This window comes from Cydia splendana, chromosome 1, assembly GCF_910591565.1.
Source record: "Cydia splendana chromosome 1, ilCydSple1.2, whole genome shotgun sequence".
Lineage (NCBI taxonomy): Eukaryota > Metazoa > Arthropoda > Insecta > Lepidoptera > Tortricidae > Cydia > Cydia splendana.
Genome location: NC_085960.1, coordinates 20,157,353 through 20,177,563, shown reverse-complemented (window position 1 = coordinate 20,177,563; position 20,211 = coordinate 20,157,353). Strand labels below are relative to the sequence as shown.

General features: G+C 33.5%; 1 protein-coding gene across 1 annotated transcript in view; it reads right to left on the bottom strand.

Annotated features, from left to right (window-relative positions):
- Positions 1–1,876: 1,876 nt before the first annotated feature.
- Positions 1,877–20,211, bottom strand: part of LOC134798184 (uncharacterized) — a 30,624-nt gene continuing 12,289 nt past the window's right edge. The window contains exons 11-27 of the mRNA XM_063770535.1: positions 19,578–19,720; positions 18,767–18,875; positions 18,308–18,383; positions 15,247–15,311; positions 12,640–12,840; positions 10,877–11,234; positions 10,299–10,487; positions 9,152–9,231; positions 7,666–7,865; positions 7,115–7,229; positions 6,817–7,034; positions 6,173–6,363; positions 5,048–5,195; positions 4,433–4,619; positions 4,002–4,144; positions 2,755–2,863; positions 1,877–2,032 (exon numbers count right to left, since the gene is read on the bottom strand). Of these exons, the coding sequence (XP_063626605.1) occupies positions 1,905–2,032; positions 2,755–2,863; positions 4,002–4,144; positions 4,433–4,619; positions 5,048–5,195; positions 6,173–6,363; positions 6,817–7,034; positions 7,115–7,229; positions 7,666–7,865; positions 9,152–9,231; positions 10,299–10,487; positions 10,877–11,234; positions 12,640–12,840; positions 15,247–15,311; positions 18,308–18,383; positions 18,767–18,875; positions 19,578–19,720 (2,660 nt within the window). The 3' untranslated portion in view covers positions 1,877–1,904. The remainder of the gene's footprint in view (positions 2,033–2,754; positions 2,864–4,001; positions 4,145–4,432; positions 4,620–5,047; positions 5,196–6,172; positions 6,364–6,816; positions 7,035–7,114; positions 7,230–7,665; positions 7,866–9,151; positions 9,232–10,298; positions 10,488–10,876; positions 11,235–12,639; positions 12,841–15,246; positions 15,312–18,307; positions 18,384–18,766; positions 18,876–19,577; positions 19,721–20,211) is intronic.

Below are 20,211 nucleotides of genomic sequence, written 5' to 3'. Positions count from 1 at the left end.
TTATTACTTGGATATTTTTGTACCACCTTAAAGATCGCTGATCGGTGCATTCGTATCAAAACCAGTTCAAAAGCATATCAGATTATTAAATCCGAATCGGGTTCCAGGATCAGGTATTAAAAATATAATACCTTTAACAATATTTGTTACCAATATTCTAATTTTCATTCTAACTTTACTCGTAAGTTTGAAGATTGACAACTCAAGTATGTATTTGTATTCATTCTCTTTGGTTTTCATAAATGTTCGATATTTTAATGTCGTTAAATATTACATTGGTATTGATGTTATTATTACGCTATAATGACGTTTTCATAGATAAGATACTTGTTATAACAATAGTAGATTGTTAACCAAGGGTTGAAAGGCACCCATTTCTGTCGAGGTAGTTTGGCGCTCGAACGCAGTGAGAGCGCCAATAGTCCGAGACAGAAACGGTGCCTTTCACCCGAGTTAAACACTCTACTTTTCATATCGAATGCGAGGAAACCAAACAAGACAAGGCAATTTCGCAAAATCAGTAATTGAAGTACATAACAGACCTACGGCCATGATTTTTTTCCTTAGGACTTACTTGCAATCGGAGACTTTACATGCGTGAAGATTAATCACCCCTAGCCAAAATCATTTAGATTGCAATATTTACGAAAACACACATTTTTTAACAAACTACAACAATTTTAAAATAATTTGTTCATTATAGTATGAAAATGAGCGGGATTGCCTCGTACTTTTTTAATTTTATACTTTTTCGTTCTAAAAGCCGCAACAGACTACCGGACCGCACCGCGACCATAGTGCGCCGCATCACGTAATAATATGATAAAAGTATTTTTAATATTAAATAACAATTTAATTAATAATATAAGAAATTTTTATCTTGTATTTTATTTTAATGAATATAGTTCTAAATAACTTTAAAAACCAATTTAATATCGTACAAACGTTTAACTGTGGCTGTATAAGATTCTGCCTTTGCTCATTTACGCAAGCGTAAGGTTTAAAAAAAAAGATTTTTGGTGTATTCCTTTTGGTTCCCGCTTTATGAAATCGAGTAAATAGAATTCAACGAAAGAAATCAAGAATAATTTGTTTTTAACAAATTACTTACATCATTTTTTATAAAATAAGGATCAACGTGGGATTTGTAAAATTAAAGAATTACCAATTGTTCCAGACGAGGAAATAAAGACACTATTTTTCCATTTTGTTTCCACCCAGTTGTTCATGGGACGGGGACGCAGAGGAGTACACCACTTTTCTGCGCTAGAGCATAAACGTATCACTTTCTGCGCACCTTTTAGAACAACAACGACCCACTTTCAGAGCATGAGATATGAAAAATTGTTTATCTTGCTATGCTGACCGTAATTTGCAGTTTTTGAACGCATCTTAGAGTGTGTATGATATATGTATGTTTGTCGGTATTATACTAAATGTAAAAAATATATCTAATGAAAGGACCAAGTGAAAAAGTTGTTAGTATGTCAGGATCCCGGGCAAATAGAGCTGTGAGTAAACCTACGTTACATAGGTGACCGAGTTCGAGCTAAAGCTCCTCTCTTAAAGCGTATTTAAGTAGTGCTTTAGTAAGGTTGTTTGGAGAGTAAGAAACCTGTGTGAGCAGTATATTTACGACTAAACTTATAATGTGGCGATCGGAATAAAAACCTTTACTAGATTTAGGGATAAATAAAACAGTGTTTTAAATATTTTTATTTGTGTTATTAGGGCAAACACTAATACATATTAATATTATGTTTATTGCTATCCAATGTCTCCCAGCCTTACAAATATTTTATTTTATTTTATTAGTAATCTAAATAAGTAGAACTATCTGAGAGAAGAGTGCACACATGTTGCTCATGACTGATTATCTGTGTTTAATTTATGAGAGAAATGTCTCATAGTTTAGTCTTGCTAAGGTATCTGTCGTACTCTTGTGACATTGCCGGGTTGATTGCTGTAACACCTCCGTTTACTCCATTTTCTTCCTTAGCCTCTATTTTTTCTGGCCTAGGTTTCTTCGGGCCTGTGAAGAAAATAGTAGATTTTGTTACCATTTATTACACTCTGCTTGCTTTCCACTCGTAACATAAGAAAAAGTATACAATGGATACAAAAGATGCCTACACGTGATTGAAGTTTTGAAAAACGTGGTTGTATAAATTTGTTTTTTTTTCCTTTTCTGCACCATTAAGAATAAAATACAGACATGTACACAAAAACCAGTTGAAAACTACTATCAGGTTCATGAAACGTTTTTGTTTTAAGTATGGAAGTGTCAGCAGGCTAGTGTAGAAGCCGGTTTTGTTCTCTTTGCAGGGAAAAAAGGCGGTTTATCGACACGTGATGTAACTGTATGATAATATTTTATGACTTGTAATATTGCTAGAGTCGGACCAAGAAAAGTCTACAGCGGATTTGATAGCCCACGCAGTGGAAGTGTCATTTATACGTCATAATTTCATAGAAGTTTGACGTATAAAATAACACGTGCACTGCGTGGGCTATCAAATCCGCTGCAGACTTTTCATGGACTGACTCTATCATGTTCAAGCCCCCAGCGTACTGCATGTACGCAATTAGTCACCCTTTCCTATGTCTGGGTAATAGTTCAACTGATGTTATTACTAAGAAACGATTTAACTATGAGATTGACAATTTTAAACTTTACTTCTACGCAGATGAGATCGCGGGCGGCATTACCAAAATACAGCAACACAACCAACTAACATTAACATAAAAACATACCTCCACCCATTGCAAGTTTGATGAGCGTAGAGAAGGGTGAATCGATCAACACGGTTACTATAAACCCAATAATCAGTGCTGAAGAGAAGTCACCCAGGAATCTGAAAAACTGTCAAGAGATCCAATTAAATACTTTTATAAAAACATTTTTTCATGCGTGTTTTACTGACTTATCTGTACACAACACAGGAATTCTAATATTTCTTAAAAAAAACTTATAAATCATATAACATTTTTTTTTGTCAAAAATGTCATTCTTTATACAAGCTTTTATTGCTGACTGAACTTTTCTTTCAGCGGGAAACTAATACTTAACGAGACAATTCTAACAAACCCAAAATAATTAAATCAGATCAGCTCGATGATACGATAATATAGCACTGTCACCCAACTTATTTATAAGTACTTATGTAGTTATATGAAGTTTAAACTCAATCTACTAATAGGAAGTGGGTCTATTTTAGCTTGCAAGATTTGGCTCAAACATACTCCCATAGCATGTTAATGATAATAAAAGCTTGTAAAAGAGATTTTATCATTTCTAAAAATATAACTCTTTATTTTTTTAAGGTAGATATATGCCATTGGGTTGTCATTTGTATTTCAGGATTGCTGACTTTTTGAAAATTGTTTGTCGAGCATGATTACAATTTTACCCGAAAAATTTTGTCATAACTTTTATACAATTTTTATTGTGGAGTTCAGCCAACAACAGAGATACAATAAGGCTTTATTTTAATAATGAAGAAAGTTTGGACAGCTGTTTACCTGTTTACACTTAAATATTTAAATTTAATCGTTTTTTAGGTCTTAACAGAATGATCATAGAGAAGCATGTTATTCTAGCGACGTCAAAAGTTTACATGACAGTTGTGCGGATAAAAAAATAGACTGACGGTTGCATATCAGCAGAATCTGACATCACTCAGTATTCCTGATGACACCAGTAAAAAAATCTTGCATGGTTATTTATGTGTAAAACAAAACTTTTAATTGGGTGGGTCCCTCATGACAAAACATTTGAAAACCCAAACTCGCGAAACAAAAAAAGGGTTTAGGAAAACGAGCCGTGTGCGTGTCGTGTGATCCTATCAGAATGGAAACTTTGTACACGTGATCAGAAAAAGTTAGGAGTAGTTAGAGTTAAGTTTTTGTGTGTACTTACTTACAGGTTGCCCCAGTAAGTAAGTAAGTTAGGTTTATATTAAAGGTTAGTGTTAGGTGTTAATTTATAAAAATCAACTTACGTAGCGAGCAGGTGTAAAGTGAGCCGGAGACACCGATGTAGCGTTGACGACATGCATGATTGGGTAGTGGAAGATGTACATCGCGAAGGAGATCCGAGCCGGCAACTTCCACATATGCAATGACAGGAACCAGTTGATTGGCCCTGCGAGCAAACAAACAATTAACTCACATTTATAGACGGGTGACGGGTTATCGAGATGTTCATAACGCGAAAGTTTTAAATATTATAAACAAACAATTATATCTGCTTATAATAGTATAGGGTTTATACGTTGGTGACTTAGTTAAAGCGTGCGACTTTCAAAGAAAACATCTCAATTACGAACCCAGGCTCGCTCGTTTTTTTGGGATGTATGTGCAAAATATCTTAGTGCAGGTTTTATAAAAAATAATCCAATGATCAATATTTAACATGATGTTGATGACTAACCTCCGTAACCATGAGTGCATGCAAATATCATCCAACCGAGGCATGCTGCCCACCCTGGTCTGGAGAAGGAGTTGATAACGCCGTCCAAGAAGGGACTGTACCAGTCCATCTGGAGAATAGGGTATGCGGAGTAAATGATACCAGCCGATACTGCAAAGGCGCAGGTCCATCCTAATGCCACGAACAACTGAAAGAATACATAAAAGCGAGTTAATTGATTGCCTATGATTGACTTTACAACCTTAAGTGAAAAATTGTGTGCAAGCAATTTTACAAATAACGAGTCACAAATGGCAAGTTTACAAAACAATTTAATAATGTAACTATTTTACAAACAACAATGTTTTAAAATACCGACTTAACAATTGAAAATTGACAGTGAGCGGTATACATAATGACATTTGAATAATAAGGATAATTTTGACTGGAGCAACTTAAATTGCTTAAACTGACCAACATTTATTCAGCGACTTTTAATCTTGTATTTTGCCTTTTAGTAGACTGTAAAGTTTATTCTAAGACGCAATGATAGCGTACATTCATAATAATTATATAATTTATAATATTAACAGGGATTAGTAGAGATTATAAATATATATCTTATGACACTCTTACCTTAGGCAAGTGAACTTTTTTGCCTTTAAGAACAGCGAGAAGATAGCCATACAGCATTCCGACAAAAAAAGGAGAGCATCTTGTTAATGTGTTCACATAATAGTACAACATATAGCGAGATGACGCTTCAGGGTCCACAGCAGCACGTCTGAAAATATATATTTCAATTCAAATTTCAATTTCAATATCTTTAATGTCAAAAACACATGTCTAAATATAAAATAAAATTAAAATTAAAATTACATAACATAACTTACACTAAATTAAACAACAATATACAAAAATGTCAAAGGAATATTTACAAATGTCAAAAATAGTAATATATTATATACAAATATCAATAAAACCACCAGAAAACGAGAATTACAAATGTCTAGAATATTAAGGAATCATTTTACTTTAACTTTAAATTTACTATAAAATTCTTTTACTGTATAGAATGCTTGGTCAATTAAAAACGCTTTTAACTTTCTAACAAATAGCTCATAAAAAGCCGCCTCTTTTATTTCAAGGCTCAGGCTGGTATAAATTCTAATACCAACTACCCCCAACGCGACGCATAACAAATTGTATATACATTTAAAATGTATGCAGCAAGGATAATAAAGCACCAATATCTATATATCAATATCATATTGATAAAGCTTCATCATCATACCAAAAATATAAGTATTATGTATTCATACAGTCCACCTTTAAACGTATTTTAAAAGATATTCGAACATTGACGAGTATGACATAGGTACTTGTATTATGGTTTTACGGTAGTTATAAGATGAGTTTAATTAATGTCGACCGCCTAAGCAGTGCATCTAGAAGTCAAAAGATTAAAGTACATACAGTAAAATGCGCCTACTTTGCTTCCCTCTGGGTAGTTGTGCTACAACGGTTGTTTGACAACACATCCTAATTTAAGTGTTACAACATCACAGTAGTGATGCCAGTGATGGTCTACTTTAAGTCGGCATGTACCTACATTAAGATATCAATATCACAATACAATAATTAAAAAAAAAAATTTCAATTTAGAATTTTGGAGCAAACTCTGGAGCTAGGTAGGTACATTTTATAGTAATCAATATAAAAACATAATGGATTGAAAGGCCCATTTCACCATTAACTTACGCTGGTATTAGAGGTGCTGGCTGGAACTCGTTTAAATAATTGAACGTTGTAGACGCCGCCAACACGATTAGCATGGCGAGACTTAAGGCAGTCCAAGCGGCTCTTCTTTTTCCAAGCACCCAAAACAATACAAGAGGTGAAATTATATGCATCTGGATATCAACGGCGAGGTACCAAGTTGGGCCGACACACTGAAATATAATAGACAAGGTTTAGAAGGTCCTCTTTTGGTGATTAATATTTTGTTGTACATTTATATTTACTTTTTGTACCTAGATTTAGTTTTACATAACAGTTGTGCTTATTTAAATCTGGCATGACTTTATTTAAGTTATTTAATATATTATGTAGGTCAGAAATCTTTAATAAAAAAATACATCAAATGCATCTGCATTACCTACTATTTATCAGTATGTACATATTATGGAAGAGTTTTGCGGCTAATTTATCAATCGCTGTGTCTGCCGAGTTCCTTTGTTCCTTTTGAACCACGGAACGTCAGCTCACCATATTGTTATGATCAGTAAGTACAACCACATTAAATGGCACACTAATATACCTAACATGGCTCAAACGCGTTTTCCCAAACGATATTCAATGATTGGATCGTTGAATGTTCAATGATTGGATCTATGAGAACTTACCATATGATCAGGAATGATTAAATTCTGGCCATGGATCAAAGTAGCCCACCAATATTGCCTGCACTTGTGTACTTTATGAGCAATGACGTCATTCCATCGTGGTCCGTCAGACAAGTGGTTAAATAACGTCGCTTGGAGGAAAACGCCGGCAGCCAATACCGGAAACATTCGTAAGAGCCGATGGAGGTAGTATAAGTGGATGTTTCTGATTAGGCCCACTGAAAAATAGTAATTTTTATGAATACTATATTACTTACGTTGATTAATTGTATTGCTTAAAATAGAATATTTAACTTACTGCTACTCATTTTTCCGACAGTAGTATACACAATTAGCAGTCCACTCAGCATGAAGAATGTATCCACTGTAATTGGCGCCGCCATAATCCAAATAGCAGAAAATGAGGTCATCCACTGTTAATGTAAAAACTATTTATGAAAATGAATTTAAACAATCAATTTATAGTGCACCTAAGAAATGAAAGAGTTAACCCACGAACTAATAATAAACAAACTACTTCAGAGTACAATAAATTAATCCAATAAATAATCGTAATTTTGGTATTATGAATTTATGACCCAAACTCATAATAGAATACGAGTACATACCTACATAATTATCTTTGTCTTCGGTCAGTAAAATGGTCATTATAATTTTGTTTTATTTGACAAGTCGACATAAAGATGAACGTGTAATCATTTTAAGCAATAAAAATATTTATAGAACTCCCGATAGAATATTTCTAGAGCTATCAACAATCTATCGGCAGTAGTTCACCTATACAAAATATAAATAAACAGGTAACTGAGCGCCAGAACAATACAGTCAAATTCATATTTAAATATGTACCTGAAAGAAATCTGTTCGGTTAACGAAGGGCGCATATAAATGCGTAGAATACGAATGGCCCACTATGACCCACATCATGGCGAGGGATCTGATGCCGTCCACGCATTCCAAAGCACCGGGCACAGAGTTGAATGTGAGCAAGCGTCGAGTGTTCGTGTACACTGAGAAGGATTTCCCAAGAACACTCGCTTTTTTAGGATCTGGAAAGAATTACATTATTTTTCATGTCTGTTTACGATTTCCTTTGTAATTATAAACGCACGTGTTAAAAAGCATAATTATGGCACCATTTTTTGCAATTTAATACTTTATCATTAAAACATGATAAGATTATTCTTGTAGAAATACGTATACTCATATCGTAGAAATATTTCTTATATCTACCAGATAGTAATCAATATATGTAATTACAAAAGTTATGCGACGCCTTTTTACGTGGCCAAAACGGCAAAAAAGGAATACTTGTAGTTTAATCATATTTATTTGTCCGGCAGTGACAGTGATTAGGCCATAAATAATAAGTTACTTTTAAGTATTCATAAGACATAAGTATCTTAATGAAATTCAGAACATATTAGGTATAAATGAGTTATGTATACCGCTACTACCTCACCTAAACTAAACCATATAGGTATTGTGACTAAAATGTCGAAATCATTGTTTTGCTAATATCAACATATGGTACGTTAGACTGATAAGTATCTAAAAAAATTACTGAGACGATATTATTGAAATAATCGCTCCATAAGTGTTAAAAAAATGCAATACAAGTACAGCTATCTAGTTTCTAAAAATAAACAATAAAATCAGAACTAAATCACACAAAGATTGACCGTGATTTCAACACCTACCTACGTCATATCTAAATTGATAATCGATGTTATTTCTTTATTGGAACTTGATTGTTATCAATGTTGATACGGCAGACAAAACAATTTGTCTTTAGATATAAACTTTGATTCAAATATGGTAATCATGGATTTAAGCCCTATTTATCATTAAATCTAAATTGACTACTTAAAATTAAATAAACAAAACCCAAAACGAACTCTCCGATGTTATGTACCTACTAGTATGTATGTTATTTATTGTATGTGTTGTGTATTCGTATGTGCATGTGCAAGGCGAATCATGATTAAATGTGTATTTGTATTTTTCTATAAATATGTTGTATGTAAAATCAGCACCAGAAATAGCTAAGCGGGTGAGATGTTCAAAATATACTTCATTTTCTTAGCAATATTTAAAGTCGTGTTAAGATCTTTTGACAACCTCGGCCTCGCTGGCTTAGCAATTTCTGCTGATGACTGGAACTATCCCATGTATGTATGTTTGTATCCCAATTTGGAGATGTTAATAGATTCGTTTTATGTATATATGAACCATATGACAAAAGCTACATAATATTTTTTAATCGGCATTAAAATAAGATGAAAAAAGATCAAATTATAGCTTACTAATGCTATAAATTCTAAGCTAATCTTACCTCCTTTAAGTATATGAGTATAATATAGATCGTAGCCCGTGCAGAGTATAGTTATTAGGATAATGAAGCCAAAAACACCCCTGAAATGAAATAAAACGTCATAAGAAAAGTGTAACAATATTCTGTTGTATGTATCAGCGTTACGCCATAGAGAAACATAGTAATAATAGAGTTCTTACGCCATACATCAGTTTTGATACTAAATCGACTATTACTTTCGCAGTCGACATCTATATAGCATCGAGTAGCGGAATTATCAGTACCGCTACTTGATACTAAAATTATCTAGTGTCGCGACTCACGAAAATTGTATTGAACAACAATTTACAACTAATATTAAAAGCAGAAGGAGTTGAAAATAGAGTTCCGGTTAATCCGGTTATAATATTAGCTGAAAATTGTTGAGTATTAAACTTTTCGGTCGTCGGAACATCTATTGTCAGCAGTACTGAAAATTCCGCTACTCGATGCTAGATGTCGACTACAAAAATAATAGTCGTTTTGTTACTAAACCTGTTGTATGGAGAGCACTCTATGTATTTTTTTCTCTATGGTTACGCCCATTATATGTAGTCGCATTTATAATTAGAAATAAAAAGATACAAAAACCGGACAAGTGCGAGTCGGACTCGCCCACCGAGGGTTCCGTACTTTTTAGTATTTGTTGTTATAGCGGCAACAGAAATATCTGTGAAAATTTCAACTGCCTAGCTATCACGGTTCATGACATACAGCCTGGTGATAGACGGACGGACGGACGGACGGACGGACAGCGGAGTCTTAGTAATAGGGTCCCGTTTTTACCCTTTGGGTACGGAACCCTAAAACAGACCTCGTGCTAACTTTAAGTCGAACAAATGCATAATTTTAATTTCATATAAGTATTTGTGGTCTATGGTGGTATTTTGATCAAATCGACTAGACATGAAGGTATCAACTTTCATAGTATTGTAGTTTATAAAAAAAAAAAAACAATTTTTTGCAGCTGCATTTCTTTGCGTTATTAATCGTCTAATTATTGTAGGTTGTTAATTATAAGGTAAAGTAAGGTAGGTTGTTAATAATATATATGATTAGATTTTATTTGATATAATGCAGTTCGTGTGGACTGCATTAACATATCGTGTATTAGAAGTGCCAAACTCACATTGCAGCATAATCCCCAGGTACAAATGGCTTATCATTTATCAGGCGACAGAATTCTTCAGTAAACTCTAAACCCACAGCCGTGGTGTTAATTAGAACTTTATCTATAAACTGTTTTGGAGTACAAGCTTTCGGAAGGCATACTGCTAATCTAAATGCTTCGCCAGCCAAGGCACTGTCTTCTGCAACCCTGTGAAAAGTAAATTATTTTTTAAAACACAAATCCCTCGTCGGATGAATATCATTGGTAAATACGAGTAGGTATCATTAATAATCAAATAGGAAGTCGCTTTCCTCCTTCCTTTATATCTTAAATAGCTTTTACTTTCTAGTGTTTATTTAAACTAGCATATTCCCGCGACTTTATCTACGTTGAATGATATGATGATTGATATAAACTATCCTGCATCCTTCCCCACTCTCAAACTATCTCCATACCAATTTTTATGTAGGTAACTCGGTTCAGCGGTTTAAAGCGTGAAGAGTTAACTGACAGTTACTTTCGCATTTATAATATTATAAAAAAATATAGTAGGGATTATGTGTGTCAATTTATGTCATATATTTATATCCACTTACTTTATTAAATCTATGTCTGTTCCAGTGTACTGACTGTATTTGGCTGACTCCGCCCGAACTTCTCGAAGACTTCTCATCATATTCCTGTGTCGTCTGGTGTTCGGCAAAAGCTCCGGCCAAGGAAATTCTGGCCATTCCTCTGGCCGTTCTGGCCATTCCTCTGGCCACTCCGGCCATTCGGGTAGAGTCGGCAGATCAAAATCTTCTTGCGTCATTGGAACATTGATCATACAATATTTTCCTTGTATATCTGATGTTTCAAAATTAGCGCTGATTTCTATACACTGATGATAGTTCCCGAAATCCACAAAATTACCTTTAAATATACCTCGTGGGGGTCTTATTCCAGCATCAAGAACTGAAAAGCGACAAAATATATTTTTTCCTAACAAAGTATGTTAATTAAATATTTAAATTCGATTTAATTAGTTATTACTTATAATATATAGAGCCAAATATTTGCCGTTATATGTGCTTCTATATGCTGTCCATGTTTTATTGACTTCCCATGCTATCATTTTAAACTGTTTCGATTTATTACTAAACATTTTGGAACTTTAGGCATTATAGTATTACCTATATGAAAACCTTGCGTAGGTCCTTACCTACAGCACCGATATAGAATTTAGACAGGAAAAGTACCAGACGACATAACGATTGCCAAAACGTGGATTTATCTATAATCGCGACTAGAATAATATACGATATATTGCAAAGCCATAAAATGTCTATAGATTATAAACAGTAGTGAGGTACATAGCTACATAAATTTATAGGTATTTAAGTATTGTTGATTATTAATATACCCAATATTACGCATTGCACGAATAGTGCACCGAAGTTGAATAGGAGATGGAGCATTTATTTCGTCGCTTAAACGAGGATTAAATAAACCTTTTTATGTTTCTGGACTTTCTGGTTACAATAAATAGAATTCTTATTGTAAAATATGCGTGCAGCACACCAGCTGATTTTAAGAACTGAATGTTGATTATGTCATGATAATCATTATAATTTTATTGACTGTTTAATTTATCAACGAATAATTTTTCCTAAGATGAAACCCATGACGCTCCTAATAAGTTATCGATATAGGTTAGTAGCGATATATTTACTACCTATACTCATTGTCATTAGGTCCGGGTCCGTCAAGTTGTACTACGTCAAAATCCCAAAATTATTTAATAAGTTTAATAACTATATACGATGTTTTGACTTGAAATGACAGGACAATCTTCCTCGTATCTAAATTATTTAGTAACCATTGATCTCTATGAATAACAATATATTATATGTACATTGCATTTTAATACCACTCGAGTAATACGATGCCTAAATCACAATTTTATTTTGAATTTAATAATGTAATATAAATAAACCATTTTTGATAATGTCTAAACCTATCTGGAATAAGTAAAGATACATCAAAATAAAGTCCATTGTGATGAAATAGTACATTACGCTACAAGTGCGAAAATTTGGAAATTCGCAACCAGTGGCGATAAATTAAAACATGACCGAAGGGAGTATTTCAAATCGACACGAGGTGCGAATTACCTTTTCGCACGTGTATAATATTGTACATTTTACAACGTTTTACAGTACATTATGGCCGTTTAAATTTTCGACATATGCACGTATAGTGCTAGTTACCGCACTAGGGCGGTAAATTACGAGTAGCTCCATACGTACTGTAATATAATATAAATTAATTAACAGGTAACTAGTTATATATGACTGTTAGATTAGAAAAGTATACTTACATTCTGCCAGTAGAGTACTATCATTATTTTGTAAGAAACTTAGTTGTGCTTCACATAATTCTGGATCTAACACATTTCTATATAATTCAGTATCGAACGCATTATTTTTAGGTTCTTCAAAGTCAATGAATGCTTTAGCTGAGTGTAAACACATGCTGATGAAAACAATAACCAACACGTTTGCCATTTTTATAATATTCCCTATATCGTGATTTGAACCTCTCTACCGGGCTTCGCCGACATGACTAATTGACTGTGATTTGGTATGATTATTAAAATCGTTATAATGTGATTATTTATTATATTTTAGTAGGTGATTTTGATATCTCGCTATATTCAATCAAATTGATAAACCCTTATATTATGAAGGGTTCTTGGTTAGCATTTTTACTTGTTGAAGAGGAAGGTTTTAAGTTTATATTATTGTAATGTAACAGTTTACAAGCTTGATCATTAATTTTGATCTACGTCTTTAGGAGTCTGTTTAATTCAATAAGAAGCCAAGAAATGCCATACCAACCGAGTCATACAAAGACAGCATTTCTTAAAAAAAGGGTAAAAATCTCAAAATTATTATTATTGAATATAGGCAATTTATTGGCTCCTTATTATAGAGGGTAACGAAAAGGTAGTTGTTAATTTATGTCAGTGTTAAATTAGATCGTAATAAGTACACCTACATCCACCCATTTTCCTTAAAATAGTGACAGATTAGATTATACAGAAATAAAATGGTTCTTTATAGTACAATTGCTGAGCTTTGGACCTGGCGGTCGTCACACTGCTCCGCATCTCGCAGCGGCGTCCGTTGATGCGTTTTTGAACTTTGTATGTAGAATCTTGATTTTGTATAGAAAAATCGCATGGTACGACACACTGGCTCCGCCTCGACGCGCGGAGGAGCTAGACGCACGACGACTCGCGCGCTCGGACGGAGACGCGGTGCGTGCCGCAGGGTATGTCACACCGAGCTCCGCAGTGCCGTACGGATTTTAGTGCAAGAAAGACGTAGGCGCAATGGATATCGGCGTCGAATAAGTTTTAAAATTTTTCTTCGTGTTGCCTTAAATCTTGGTAATCTCTAGCAAAATACCCATTTATAGGTCTGGTTTGTAAATAGGGATGTACCCAATGACTTCTACGTTTTATGACTCGATTGTACAAAAACCAAACTGAAAGTATCACCGCAGCGTTCTGAATAAGTTCCGTTTCCATTTTATCGACAAATAGGAACTGTTTTCACCTTAACGTTCGAATGTGAAATGAACGCGAGACGGAAGTAACGCGGGACGTCGCGCATCGTAGCTCCGGACGGAGATGCGGAGAAAACTCGGACGTTGGTGCGTTGTCTCCGCATGCGAGTCCGTTGCTCCGCGTCTCGCAACGAGACGCGGCGGCAGTGTGACAACCACCTAACGAACCCCCGTGACTCTGCCATTAAAAATAACTTAAATATATACAGGATGGAAAAAAATAATGGGCCCTGGAGAGAAAGTGCCTTAAAACCTTAAAAGAAGCGAATTTAAAATAAATCTTTGTGTGCATTTATGTTTCTTTTAAAAAATAAAAGGATTTTTCCTTTATTTACTTAACTTAAGGTTTTAAGGTACTTTCCTTCCAGGGCCTATTATTTTGTTCCACACTGAATATATTAAAGATCTAGTCTGCTCACAAAATTTAACGAGAATTGGTTGAGACATGTGACCTGTACAGGAGAACACTCGGACATCAAGCTGAAACGGAAGTGTTTCGCTCGCCACTCGCAAACAATATTTATGTGTAATTCCAAGGTCCCACTTCTATGAAAATTTAGCGTTAACAGTGTTTTTTTTTCTAATATGTTTATCATTAAATGTAATCACTGCCCTATATACGTACTTGGACTAGATATATAAAGAGACAAAAATGTATTCTAACGTTTCAAATAAAATGGAACCCCAATTACGAGTATAATCTTATCAAAAAATGACGTAGGTACCTACATACGATTGTTATTTAGAACGTAAATTGTGTGTAAAGATAATAAGGTAAAAGTAAATTGGAAAGAGATAATAAAAAATGTGTTGTGCTGTGCATGCATTAGCCCAGAACCATAACTTAATTAATACTTACATTCATAGAAGGTAATTATAAAAAGTTAACAAAAAATTAAATTGCCAGTAACAAACATGACAAACATACACACACTCACTCACTCATTCACTCAGTGATAGTGCGACTGATTATTGCAGGTGTTATAGTTATTAGTAAGGGCCACTTGCGCCATACAGGGTTAACCAGTTAAACCCGGAGTTACCAGTACAATTTAACCCTATGTTAACGGTTAACTCCAAGTTAATGGCTAACCCCGGATGGTGCAAGTGGCCCCAAGAAATACGTTTTTAACACAAGCTAATTAGATCACTGCCTAAGCATGCATGACAACATTGACAACCGTAGGTAAGTTCACATTCAAAAAATCAGTTTGGACTTGAAATTTGTTGCACGAGAATACAGTAAACGATTGGATGAAATTTCGAATGTCACCTACGAAGCGTATTCGATTTTTTGCCACTAGTTGCAACTTTTTTCTAACTCTCAGTATGCCTGAAGTCAATTTAAACAAACCTCCTGTGTGTGGTGTGTCCTGTTGCTGTTGTAAACCTATTTCAAAATGTGAAAGGAGGAGGTTCCTAATTTTTTACATGCCTTCATCAATTCATCTGTAATACAAACGAGGAACTTTCTTAAAGTTAGACCAAGATAAGTCTGCAACGATTTTAATACCACACGCAGTGCAAGTGTTATTTTAAACGTCAAACTTCTATGAATTACTATGAAATAATGCAAATGCACATTCTCTAACTTATATTAATCACCATTCGTTCCCAAGAATCGGTGATAAATCTTACATTAAATATCTGCTTCAATGGAAATACCTAAAACAACTTTATTAGCTGTTTCATGCCAGATCATAAATTGTGTTTATTTTAAATTAATTCAACAGCCGGTTTTTATTAGTCATTGTAATATGTACTTCGTCGAAAAATATTGCTACTGAAAATGATTATCATCATGTCATGAGAGAATTAATTACTGCTTGGATTAGTTGGATTGATATGGAGATTAGGGTTGAATAACTAGAATTTATCTAAGAAACATTTACTGATAAACAGCTGTCACTTAGTCACGTTGACGTTGATGCCAACAGAAATATTTATTGTTGACCTCAAAACAGCAAAATATTGTAGATTACTGCGATAGTATATCGACGCTGGAAAGGAGAAATTGGATAAGCGACATTTTCAGAAATATTGAGTTATATACATCGTTGGAATCGCCAGATTTTTCTGCATCGAATGGACTAGGTTTCGTACCCATCTGACGACTTTAGTGTCGCTTATCCAGTCGGTGATTTGGAGAATCACTGGTACATTTAAGTTACTAAGCGACTTAGTTTACAACAATTTTTTGAAAAGTGGAGATTAGATGAAAAGTTATTCGATGTAATGAACCTTAGAGTTTTTTACTTATTTGCCAGTTCAGCTTAAGCTTAGCTTGGATAATTTTGCCTTATGACAACTAACCTTTCACTGTCGGTTAAGTATTTTTACCCGACCGATTAATAGCTTTCTATATCATATGGATAAATTTACTTAACTCTCAAATGTGAATTATTGGCGTTTATCATTATTTACCTAATTTCAGATATAAATTTTTTGTCGTTTATTCCATTTTACCTGAAATTTGTTGGAAGCTACCTAGTAATTTTTTTAACTTAAAAAGTACTTTCTTTTTGTTGTTATTTTTCATAATATCAGAAAATGCCAAGTAACGGAAAAAAATATATTAATCTAAGGTATGAAAACACGAGATAATATTTTTTTATCTTACCTACCTCATAATTAAGTTGAGCCTTTTAAGCAATTTTGATCTCAAATAGAAATGGTACACTTGTTATCTTAAGACTCGTTACATAACTTCTTATTTGAAATAAAGCTATACAAATTCCTTAAAGGGCGTTTTTTTATATGCGTAGGTATGGCAATCTTCCTTGTGGTTGATAACTATAAAACTCATAGAATGTAGATGTATCATAGGTTGAATGTGTCGCATAAGCAGCTTATCGAGTTTGAAATTGTTCCCTAAAAGTGTTAGATAATTTATCTTGATTTGTTTTGTGGAAAATTTTACGTAAGTATATACTTTTTTGCTTGACTATAAAATAAGCATACTTTGCAATAAGATAGTTTTAACTCGATCAATTCTGACACCAAATTCACCTTGGAGTTTTTTACCTGACTAATTTCTTGTGAAATATGTCGGTAAGATAAATTTACCTAAATTTATTTTTACGACCATTTTGCTTAAGCGACACTAAATTCTTAAATAACTCATTTGAAGGTAAAATAATAATAGTACAATGTAGAATACATCACTATAACCATATAAAATGTCTAATTTAGGAAATACGTCATCATTAGGAATTTTAATGATTTTTTTTAGAAAGTCTTGCAGTTTTTTGGCTCCCCCGTAAAGTTAGCTGCGTGTCGCTTATTCAATTTCTCATTTCCAGCGTCGATATTATGTAGTACTCAAGAAATAAAACTATTTTAAGTGGGGACCAACGCAAAATAGTAGTTATCAAATTGAAATTTTATACGTTTCAATCAAAGACAAACGCGAGAAAAAAATTACATAGAAACTAAACTATATTTGCAAGGGCATACTTCGACCAAAACCTTAAAAAGTTAAAGTGGGCTCGATAGAAAAAAAAAAACAATTAACCATGTCTAATTTTCTAATATTTTCAGTTGTACGAGTATATTATCGTGACCCTGCTTACCATGGCAGACTGGCAGTATATAATATTAAATAGTATAAAATTGCTAGTGATATTGACGAGGGTTCTACAAGCAAAATTATACAGAAATATATTTTCAGAGTAATTGAAAATCCGCGCAATGACCATTATTTCTTCCGTCGCAAGGCCCGGATCTTTTGATCCCTTCTAATTTCCTGGCTTTACGCCCCTTTTTGACGTGCCCCGTTTACCACGAACGCGTTAAGGGTTCAAAACGTAGGGATCAATTTTGTACTTATAATTAATATTGTACTAACGCGATTTAACAGAAAATCTAATCAATTTCTTATTTGCTTTTGTAAGTGATGGTATCTCGAACCTCCTTCCTTTATGACAAATTGACGAAATTTTAAACTACTTAATGTAGGTGATGGTATAATTAGGTCAATGTGTATCAACAACAAATCCGTTAACTTGAACTCGATGCTCATTAACTGCTAACCTACGGGATTAGCGCCGACATCCCCCATTACTACTTACCCGGTATGTTTCGAAAATGCTTCGTAGAGGCGAAACGACAATCGTATTGTGATTAGCGCTGAATGGGTTAAAGCTTAAAGCGTGATTTTCGCTTCCACCCATTGGTGGACGGAAGCATTTGATATGCGTTCATATCAAATGCTTCCGTCGCGTTTTTTCGTTAATGATGATGATGCTTGTCTATATAATACTAATTGTGGAATATATAAAAAGACAAAAATAAAACATGTGCTATAAATATGTAATTATATTATATAATTTATTTACCTACAAGTTAGTAAAATACAAATAGATTTAACAAATCCCACAGATCTGTTTCAAATAATAATGTTGATCCCAAGGTACAATCTAGTATTATATAAGTTCTGCTGTTTATCTTCGTCTTCATTTTCTTGTTTGGTCTTCACCGTCTCAGTCTTACCTGTAAAAGTTAGCTACATATAGGTACTTATTAACGTTTGTTGAATGCCATTACAATTGTCATATATTATTATATAATTATATATTATTAGGTGGGCAGTAGTGGGCGAAGTACAAACAGCAACACTCCTAACTGTACATCGGTGGACCTCATTACAAAAAGCATATGGTCCACCGATGTACATTTAACAGTGTGGACGATGGTACCTAGCACACAAATCAGAAGATAGTAATTTGTTCCAGCTAGATCATGCATGTACAAGAATTGTGTTAAGTTACGAGTAGGTATTTTGTTTTAAACTGCGAGTATGTTTGTCTCATCTGTTGCTATGTCATGATGACAGTGTATTTTTAGTGCTAAAATAATAATAAAAAACAACTCACTTCTTCCTATAGCCAGCTTTATAAGTGTAGAGAAAGGAGAATCTATCAGAACGGTCACTGTGAAAGCGATTATAAACGTCGACACGAAGTCAGCTAAGAATCGGAAGAACTGAAAAAAATGAGTTTGATAAGTTGAATTCATTAAAACAGGTGACAGTCCATTTCCAACGATACCAGCACTACCATTGATTTTACTATTGAAATTGACAATAACACCGACGCGTTCGTACTAGTAGTGCAGCTACGGTCAGTAATTTAATGGAATAATATTACCCTTACTTTAAAATATTTTTGTGATTTGATATCATCGATTTGGTGTTATCCTTGTAAAAAATCTTATATTCGATAGGTGTATTTAATTATATTCTAAGCCTTTAAAAACTGTCTTTTTCACACAGTGTATTAATGATTTGAGGATTTAATCAATAATAAATTAAATACACTTTTGTAAAGCTACAATACATACTACTTGGAGAATATTTTACCTGACAGACTGAGTGCGAGCGATATTGTATACCTACTAAAGCTCGTTTACACAATCTACTTTCTACTAAACTATTCTACTTGCGTTAAATGATAAAAATACAATTTATATGTTATATGAACAAATAGTTTTTTTTTTCACTAAAGCTGCCACGCAAAATGAATCTTAAGAAATCTTCCCTAACATTTAAGTCCAATATATATATATATATATATATATATATATATATATATATATATATATATATATATATATTAATATATATATTATTATTTTGTCATAAAATAAAATTTTGAAAAAAGTAGCGAAATATAAAAAAGTTCTTACAAAGCGTTCAACAGAGAAGTAGCTCGTCGATACAGAAGTAGTGTTGACGATAATCATTATGGGATAGTGGAAGATGTACATCGCGTAGGAAAGCCGAGATGGTAGCTTCCACATACGGAGCGACAGCAACCAGCTGACAGGACCTGCGTAGTACCAGCCGAGATTGAATTAATTGTATCAGATTCACTCATTTATATAAAAATAACAGTATTGTTCCATGTCAAAATTTTAAAATTCTAAGTACAAAAAAATACTGTTTGGAACAAAGTCCTACAGTTTTTATAGCTGATTAAATTAAGCTATGCATATTACGCTGCCGCAGGTTGAAAAGTTAGAAGGGGATGTGACACATTATTTTTGATTTTTGATTTATTTTCAAAATGTAATCACTTCATCATAAAAAACTTTTTTAGAAACCTTAACCTTACTCGTATTTTTACAGATCTATCAAATTATGTTTACTGTTTTTTTTTACTTTTAGTTAACTACATAATATATACCTGTGGGGAGGGGGGGTGCAAACTTAATAATATTTTTTTTAGTACCTACTTATTCAAATAGATTTAGACCAAGAAAAGTCTGCAACGATTTTGATAACATACGCAGTGCAAGTGTTATTTATACAATTTCATTG